This window comes from Chenopodium quinoa, unplaced genomic scaffold, assembly GCF_001683475.1.
Source record: "Chenopodium quinoa cultivar QQ74 unplaced genomic scaffold, ASM168347v1, whole genome shotgun sequence".
NCBI lineage: Eukaryota > Viridiplantae > Streptophyta > Magnoliopsida > Caryophyllales > Amaranthaceae > Chenopodium > Chenopodium quinoa.
Window position 1 is genome coordinate 1,532,830 of NW_018744835.1, and position 9,745 is coordinate 1,542,574.

The window sequence follows — 9,745 nt, forward strand, 5'->3', positions numbered from 1 at the left end:
AATCTTAATTTGTATTAAGACCGTTTTTATAGGTGGATATATGTGGACTTTCAATTAAAACTTCTAGGGGCCACATTCAACCAAATTTGAGAATTAAATCGAACCACTATTTGAGCGAATGAAACCAAACCAAAAAAACCTATTGTATAAACTTCTTTTACTTCGTAATGTAATAATATATCTTTTTCAATAAACTCTTATTACATCATAATTTAATTAATATATTAATGTATCTTATATGTGTCACTTAAACAAAATGGATAGAGACATAGAGTATAAGTAGAGGGGTCAAAAATAACCCAACTCGATCTGATCAAAAACTAAGCCGTCCAAATATTAACTTATCACGCATAATGATTTAATCGTAGCATGACTCAAATTTAAACTAGACCCAATTAAAATAAACCTGACCCAATTGCGGAATGGGGCAAATAATAAAGTTGGAATAAACCATCATATACATTACACGTTCACCATGTTAAAAGAGGCCACATCCTCAAAATCAAATGTCGCAGTTTTCCTTCATTTTGGCTCTCCTCCCTCCTTGCTCTTCTTTCCTTATTAATGGAGTCACAGGTTCTGATGAATCCTCAACAATCAATTACGAGTTGAACGAAGAAGGAGAGAGAAAATGATCAGACGAATTTCACAAATTTCCAACATCTTCTCACATGCATCCGTTCGTCATCATCCTCAATTTCGTCACAAATTCATCAGATTCTACTCTAAGCGTCCAGGTAATTCTATTCAATTCAATTCAATTTTCCTATCTTTTTAATTTGCGCATAATTGTAGAATGAGAATTGTTGATTTCTCGAGTTTCATTGTTATAAAACCTAGTTTTCTTCGTCCTTATTGTAATGTGATCATAATTTTACCACATATTTTTGTAATAGTAATGTGTTACTTGTGATTGTTCATTTTTACCCGTGCTGAATTTGGACCTAAAAATATTAAATAGACGAGTCTGACACTTAGACACATTTATCGTGTCAGATATGAATTCCCGAGTCCAAGTAACATAGTATTGGTAACTGTTGATTAAGTTAGATTTGAGATTTTTTTAGCTGGATGTTATATTCGTCCGCAGTTCTTCATTGTCAATAAAACAGTTATATATGTAGAATTTTTACCATTGTAATTACATTGACCAATTGTTACACTAAAAAAGAGAATATCTTTATTAAGAGGATGAGGGGTTATTAAAATTCTTGCCTAAGTCATGATTGGTATAGTGAAACATTTGGTTTCTTCCATTATGATCCAATCTATTTGGTGTCAAGTTTTACCAGTGATGTATCGGCCTAGTGGCAAAGACCGGGGGCTAATTGGTCACACATTCAAATCTTTATACCCCATTTGTAATTTGTAATACCCTTTGCGGCTCATTTTGACCAAAATAAATGATGTCTAGTTCAGATTGTGTTGATACTGCTGAATTCGAGTCTTGTTTGAAGTGAAATAATTGCTATTGTACATGAGGAGATCAGAATTCTCGAATACGTACTGTTAGAATCTAGATGTTCTAATGGTAATGGACATAACAAAATTACCACAGCTCCAAAGATTGCCTAGGAAGAATATCGTATGTCTTTGGATATAACTTGTAATTTGTTGATCGAATCCTCTCAATTCTATTGGTGTTTTATTATCAATAAGATGTGCTTCTAGGTGATAGAAGATGCTGAGATGGGTCATTGTTTAGACTGTTTTTTTAATTGCATATGTATTAACTTCGTCTATATCTTTCAGTCTTTTGTATGCATCTTTTGTCTGTAGACTAGAAAGTGGGTGAAAAAGTATAAGACTCCTGTTTGTATTGCCTGAATTATCTTTACTGATTGAATTAGTTTTTGGTTGAGATGGTGTGTGAGTATATGATATTTTGATTTGTTTGGAATAATACTAATTAAATGAGCTATCTCATGTAGGACCATTGGTACAATACCAGAATCTGGTTGACCAAGGGAAGTTACAGCATGATCCATATCAAGAAAGAGTCGCTTCAGAGTTGGAAAATCTTATGGGGAGGTTGGAGAAATATGAGAAAGATATGGAGGAATATCATGTATGCCAAATGACTGATATATTACATATTTAGTAGTTTGTGATGGTGACGATAATGTGTCTCTGAAATTTACAACTATTTTGGACTTCTACATGCAGCAAAAGTTAGCCAGCTGGGAGAAGAAAAGAGAGGAAGAGCATCGCCGGATTCTAATGGAGGAGGCACAGCGCAGACAAGAGGGTGGTATGTGGTCAGAAATAAAGAAGAAACGAAATACATTGGTTGACAGTTGGGCGACTCGGTGAGGCATGCTGTTTAATGTCATATTTTTAATATTAGATGTGGTTGAGATGCCTTGAATAAGTATACTCAATGCCCCCACCCCACCCACCAACCCATCCTTTTTTTTTAAGGTGATTCCTTTTTGCTAAACTTGATTTTGTATACCTCTTTGCTGCTTTTTCAAGGTTTATTTCTTTTTTAAAAATTTGAAATTATTCCTTTGCTTGGAGGGTGGGAGGTGGAGGGTTGGTTGGGGAAGGAGGGGGGGGGGTGGAGGTGGATGGAGATATCTTGCTTGTTTCAGAAATATGCATACATAAGCACTGGTCTGGAGAATAACTGCAAATCGTGTCCGTACATCTGATATCTCTATATCTTCTTGAACTTTAGTTCTTTGAAAGAAGATGTCTAAAAAACATATGAAATGCTTACCATATTCCATAACTTGCATCAATAGGTGTAATTTTAAAACTACTAAATTATATGTGTGGATAAGTAGTTGTAGTTTCTATCACGATTTGTGAAAAAATAAAAGGCTCCAATATAAATAGTTTGGGCCTTTGGGGTAATTCAAAGACAAATTAATTTTTCTTTCTGATGTGATCATATCAATGCAACCATTGAGACTTATTGGTGGTTCTTTGATGTTTATTATTTCAGTCATTATTAATTAAGAAGTCTTATGTGAAATACTTTTTTATTTTGTCTTTGTAATTATAATATGTATAGGGGCAATGAGAGGGGTCCTATTGTCATTCATTTGGTGGAATTTATGCTTACAATTAGTGAAACAGTTTTTGACTTTTTTAAATTGCAATTCAATTGGCCTTCTCTTTTGAATTTTTCTTCTCTTTAAGATATTGAGGAAATGTGAAGTGTTATGTTCAAGATATTGAGTACAAATCAATGAGCTTTCACGCTCTTTCCCCAATTACTTCCTCTGCCACTCTTGGTTGGTGCTTCATTGGGGGAATTTTGGGTTCTTGTCTTTTTTATTACGATTTAAAGACTATAAAAACTATAGATTATCATGAAGCTTGTGTCTACCGACATTTTTCAGTTTTTGTTATATTTGTTGAGTCTGTGAGGCTGACAGAAAATTAATTTGAGGGAGAGGGGGGCAGGGGGTTCTTGTGGTTGATAGTGAGGTAGAAGATATCTAGTCTAGTTTCCTCTTTTTCTCCTTCTGGTTGGGAGGGTGCAGGGGAGGGAGGAGAAAGATGGAGTTTGTTTGCTCTGTAGAGTGTGTCATGTAGGTTAGCCTTTTGGTGCACGTAAAGTTACATTTTGTCTACTGTATTTATTTATGAAATGATTGCTTTTCTTATGTTCCTGAATCTTTTCTTATTACAATTATTATGTTTAGTTGTTTGAGAATTTTTTTTTTGGTTCAGGAGAAATTCTCAGGATGTAGAACCAGGAGTGGGAAAGCGGGTTTCGTACCTGAATAGGGAGAAGAAGTTAGATTCTATAATTGGTCAACGTCCAGTTGCTCCTGTGGCCCCAAAAGGATTATATTTGTATGGAAATGTGGGAAGTGGTAAGTTGTGATTCTCTGTCTTAGACATTTTTTTTTTAAAATGTTCAGTGGGTATGAATATGATAGAAGATTATTTAGGGCCCTGATTGAAATAAGATGAGGGATGGGTTCCCCCAAAGTTGCTTGTTGAGTTTTTAGAGAGGATATATCTCAACTCTTTTCTGTCTATCTTGTAGGAAAAACTATGCTGATGGACATGTTTTATAGTGCAACAGAAGGAGTTGTTAAGCATCGAAGAAGGTTTCACTTTCACGAGGTAAAAAACGGAGAAAGATTTTGGAAAAAAAAAAAAGATTATGGGTATAGCACGGCTGATGATTAAGCCGTTTGTTTTTCATGACCATTTACTGGCAGGCTATGCTAGAAATTAATGAACATATGCATAATATATGGAAGAATCAAGTGGAAGAAAAACCCATGCAGTCGAGTATATCTAGCTGGATTATGAATCTTCCCTTTGATACCAAAGTCAAAGAATGGTTGGCTGGGGAAGAACTCTATAAGCAAGAAGTGCAAATGAACCACATTCTTCCTGCTGTGGCAGATAAATTTTTGGTTGGTCAACAAGTTGGTCAAAGAGGTGCTAGCATTCTTTGCTTTGATGAGATACAGGTTAGTTTATCTAGTATGTTCAAAAATATTGTGACTTATGAGACTATAGCTGTGTCTATATGGAGGGGAAATATAGATGTGGTTGCATGACTAATTTTTTCTCATCGAGATGTGAGAATTTTAAAATGTGTTTGCAATATATAGAATTTTTTGACTAGTTAGGGATTGGAGAAGGAAATTTTGTCTATTGTTTCAGGGCTCGTTTGGTTGAATGTAGGAATTGCAAATTTCTTGGAAATTTGATTTCCCATGAAATTGAACTTCCTAGGAAATTCAAAAAAGTGTTTGGTTAACCAAGGAAAGTGGAAATAAAAAATAATTGTTCCTAGGATTCTTATGTGTATTCCTGTTTTCTCTCTTTCTATATCCACTTAGCCTTCTCTTAAAAGACTTCTTCAAATTCTAGTTATATAACCTCATTTTTTGGGTTCCCACTTTACAATGCTCTCATTTACTTGCTCACTATGTTTCTCTCATCTTCTTCCACTTTCATTTTATCACTTTCTCTGTTTTCTTTTCTTTAACTTGTCTCTTTACTTTCTTTTTTTTTTTATTCACTTTTCGTCGATGGTTCTTTATGACAATCATTTTGAGACTACGGCTTTGTTGTTCTTTTTGTTTGTGTTGTAGTATATAAACAATTTGACACAAAGGTCAGTACAAGTTCAATAGTTAGTTCAAAATTTCGAAATAAAGCTCTCAAGAATTAGCTTATATGACTTGATATTTCAATGTAGTCTTCTTGGGAATTCCTAAGGGTATCAATAAGGGTAATATGGATTATGGAAAAGTTCAAAGTTCAAGATCACCCATATTATTATCAGAGAGTCATGCATTTAAACAGCCGTCTTGTATTTCTGATGGCTTGATGCACAATAGAGAAAGGTCAAATTTTGGATGAATCATGCAAAATACCCAATTATCATTTTGTAGTCCTATTTTTTTTGTTTGATTATTATGTTGTTTGTTGTCTAAAAAGTCTATAAATTGGCAATCTGCTTCACTTCTTTGGATTTTAGATACTCTCACATCTAGTAAATGTACTATTCATAAGACGTGTTCCTTGGTAGTAAGGTTGGTTTTGCAACTCAATTTGACTTGTATTTTTTGTTTTCTACACAGGCTGTTGATGTATTTGCTATTGTGACCTTATCTGGAATTGTTAGCAGATTGCTGAGCACTGGAACTGTGCTTGTAGCTACCAGTAATCGAGCTCCCAGAGACTTGAATCAGGTAGGCATTTTAGGCTTCTAATTAAAGGCATTTTCTTTTTGGGTGATTGTGGTCACTTCTGATGGGAGTGATGGCAACGTTTTGTCTTTTTTTTTTTTTTAATAATATTTATTATGCTTAGAAATGATTGTTCTGCATTTTGCTCTGTCCTGTCTTTTCCCGATTCTTAATGTTTGGAAATTGAAAAATAATGTTAGCCATGCAATGAACTAAGGTATATAAATACAGTGAAACATTTTGGACTTCCTTTGTTCTGTTTTATGCACAGTACCTTCATTTGTAACACCCTGGCGAGCTTTGTTCTGTCACCTTGGAATTTTTTTATTTCAACTAAAACGGACTTGAAACTTTGAATCCTTAATAGTACAAAGAGATTTTATTTGTATATTTCTGATTGATATCTTTTATGGTCAATGTATTAAAAACATCCCTCTGTACCCCATTTCTTTCACTTCCCATTCTATGTTTATCCTCTGTTTTTTCTTTTTTTTTTTTTTTTTTGGCAAGTCTATATCGAGCTAATCTTTTTTTTTTTTTTTCCCCTTCTCTTCTTTCTTTCCATTGATGCTTGACACCTTATCTTAAAAGGATAACACACTATTTCTATCCATGCCAAACGCATAATCTTTCTCCTTTTTTTGTGATGATTTTGAGTTATGCGAGCTGTAAATCAACTATTTAAACCCTGAATACCTTTCATCTGCAGGATGGAATGCAGAAGGAGATCTTCCTAAAGCTGGTTGAGAAGTTGGAAGAACATTGCCAGAATGTTCTTATCGGCAGTGAGATAGATTATCGCCGACTTGTTGCTCAGGGATCCAAAAGTCAGGTGAGAGCTGGTTTGTACTTCACAAGTATTACTCATGCAGGAGTTTTTTTTTTTTTTTTTTTTTTTTTTTTTTTTTTTTTTTTACCTATCAACTCTACCTTGCATGCTTGGTTATGGTTTCCCTTCTTAATTCAGGTATCTCCATTCACAGGTCAACTACTTCTGTCCTTTAGATAGCAAGGCATTGCAGGAATTTGACAAATCATGGTGTGAGGTCACTAATGAATATGGAGGAATTGTGACAACTGAGTCTATTCCAGTGATGTTTGGAAGGTACTATTTTATTTCTTCAAGTCTATTATGATTTTGTAAAGCCTGTTTGATTAATTAGTTCATTTATACAGGTCTTTAGATGTTCCTCAAAGCTGCAATGGGGTTGCACGTTTTTCATTTGAGTATCTTTGTGGAAGACCGGTAAATTAAATTTGCGCATTGTCAATTCTCTTTGCTTTTGGAGTAGTTTATATTAAATACCAACATTTGTTATTATTGCTGTTAGGTTGGGGCTGCAGACTATATTGCATTAGCTAAAAACTACCACACAGTCTTTATTTCTGACATACCGGCAATGAGCATGCGTATCAGGGACAAGGTATGAATTGCTCTGTCTTTTCATGTGCTTTGTAGTGGGTAAAAATTGATTAATTCCATGATTTTATCAATAAATATTTAATGACTAAAAACCTCATCAGTTTAGATCAATTTGAATATCCCAAAACTTAACAAGGATCTTCCCCAAGTAAATCTCTATCTTAGCTGTGGCGGCTTCACTTGTGCTCTATAATCATGACATTAAATACCAGCTAAAAGGTTATGTATTGGCCTATACATATCAGTTATGCATTTTAAATTATTACTTCCATACTTCTTTACCATTTTTTAGATTATTGACTTAGCAAGTATATCGTGCTGGACTATTGATATGGACGTAGACACTTGACAAACTATTTTGGACAAACATACAAATTTCTTGAAATTTAGTTTGACACCTGGAGACATACAGATATCCAACACTAGTGGTCAAGCCTGATTTCCCGAGACATAGCTTAGTAATTGTGTTAATTATCTACACTTGCTCAATGAAATTTTTGTTATGTATACTAATTAGTTATGTCCAAACGTAATGCATTAACCTCTAGGAAACTGTTTCATGTTTGAGCAGTATATTTAATGCTTTGGATGTGTTAAATGTTATTGATTTCAGGCACGGAGATTTATTACTCTCATAGATGAACTATACAACCATCACTGTCGTCTATTTTGTTCTGCTGCTTGTTCCATTGATGACCTTTTCCAAGGAACCGAAGAAGGAACTCTTTTCGATTTGGAAAGGCAAGTGCTAGTTTCTTCATGCCTATCTTTGCTTTATGAATTGTCTTGGGCAAATATTAAGTTAAGGTGTTAAATTTATTGATCTGTCTCCTCTTGACTCAGATATTGTGTGCTAAATTTTAGTAGTTAGAAATATCAGTGCAATTATATGGCAGTGTGTTACAGGTTTCAATATAGGGTGTTGAACTGTTGATACTACTGATGGGAATTACTGTTGGCCATAACATCCAATCTTCTAGTAAATGTATTTCTAAGCTTACTTGTAATGCTGTTTTGTGTAGCTTTGCTTCGCCCTTCCTTAAACATAAGCTGGCCACAACCGAGATCCATGCTATATGATCCTAAGTGGCTTGGTATGCCCCATGTCCATCATTGATTTTATATGAATGGTGTTTGAGTTTATAATTTTGATCTGAATGTCACGTGATGATTGACCACTATAGAAATCAAACTACAAAACTTCATAACAACCTTAACATGGGTGTAGCTTTTGGCTTATCTTTATATGCTGTCTTCAGGTCCTCTGTAAGCCTAAGTTGTTAAGCTCATTGACAGATGACTAGTTGTGTTGGACTACATATATCATAAATTATACGAAGTACATAACTAATTTTCATGTTTTATTGTTTTAGTGCTGTAAGTAACTTGGTTAATGTTAAGGGAAATTGAGAACATTTGTGCCATGGAACTTGTGAAGAATTCTCTTGTAAAGCATTTTTAGAAAAGATGAACACTGACAGAATATGGTTTGTTTTTCCAGTTTTCAGTTCGAAACAGAGATGGAAGGTTCAAAACTTCGCAGGGATGTCTTAACAGAAGGCAGTATGGGTTCTGGTGGTTCCCCAAGTGGCATTATATCCATATTATCTGCACAAGAAGAAATGTTTGCCTTCCATAGAGCTGTAAGTGGTTAGTTTTTATGCAAATCGTACATAGAGAATCCTCTTTGATTTTGCAAAATTGTAAGGATAAAATATCTTCAGTAAATATCGAGGCCAAGTCCTTCCTGACAAAACTAGCGTGGTGGATTCTTGTATCCCTGTAAAAGAACCCCTTCTTCCCCCCATTGCCCTCCCCCCCCCCCCCCCTCCTCCTTATGGGCACCTTTTTCAAAATTTGAGTTTGCTATTTGCACATTAAGGCTAATGTTCTTACTGGAGTATCTCGCTGTTATAGTTGCATAAATTGTTTTTCCAAACGTCTCTGACTCAATACTTCCTGTTTTAATTGGAAGTTTTCTTGTATTCCTGTCAATGGGAAATTTAGAATTTGTTACTGTTAATTAATGCTTGAAGTATCTGTGCTTAACCCGATGCTTTCCTTGCAGATCTCCCGCTTGATAGAAATGCAGACCCCTTTGTATCTGGAAGGAGTTCGTGGTTTGCATCCATACTTCCAGAGACAACCCATTCATCATGAGAACAATCATACAAGAACATTGCAATCTCAAACATCCATTTGACCTTTTTTACCTTAAAATTTTACCTGATCACCTGTTTTTTCCTTGTATCTGTTTATTCTTTGACTTGGGTGTATACATCCTCCTAAAGTTTATCCATTGTTTTACTATATGCTATGAGCTAATGGTTTCTGTTATAATAAAGTTATGGAGTATGAAATTGTACTCTTACAATTCTAGATCTATATATATGCACACGATGTTTGCATGAAACTGATATATTTTAATTGAGTTTGCATGAAACTAAGACATTTTAGATTGTATATAAAAAAATAATAGGGATGTTTGCATGAAACTAAGACATTTTACATTTTTACATCAAGAATTGGGGAAGGAGCAAAAGAGCAAATAACATCCGCTTGTTGGTATACATTAACTCGAGCTTACAAAGACATAAATAGTCTTTTTGAAAGCATGTAAAACAAGTAGGAAAAAAAAGGTTTAAGAACA

General features: G+C 34.4%; 1 protein-coding gene across 2 annotated transcripts; it reads left to right on the forward strand.

The window, feature by feature from the left end:
* Nucleotides 1-485: 485 nt before the first annotated feature.
* Nucleotides 486-9,474, forward strand: LOC110704482 (AFG1-like ATPase). Of its 2 annotated transcripts, XM_021882265.1 has the most exons (14): nt 487-737; nt 1,932-2,068; nt 2,167-2,309; nt 3,685-3,830; nt 4,007-4,086; nt 4,185-4,442; nt 5,565-5,675; nt 6,382-6,504; nt 6,656-6,777; nt 6,849-6,918; nt 7,004-7,096; nt 7,709-7,836; nt 8,597-8,738; nt 9,164-9,474. In XM_021882265.1, the coding sequence occupies exons 1-14, from the start codon at nt 632-634 to the stop codon at nt 9,296-9,298; spliced, it is 1,794 nt and encodes a 597-aa protein (XP_021737957.1). In that variant the 5' UTR covers nt 487-631; the 3' UTR covers nt 9,299-9,474. The 2 variants fall into 2 exon arrangements, with proteins under 2 accessions (XP_021737958.1, XP_021737957.1); XM_021882266.1 differs by lacking the exon at nt 5,565-5,675 and having other exon boundaries at nt 486-737.
* Nucleotides 9,475-9,745: the final 271 nt, after the last annotated feature.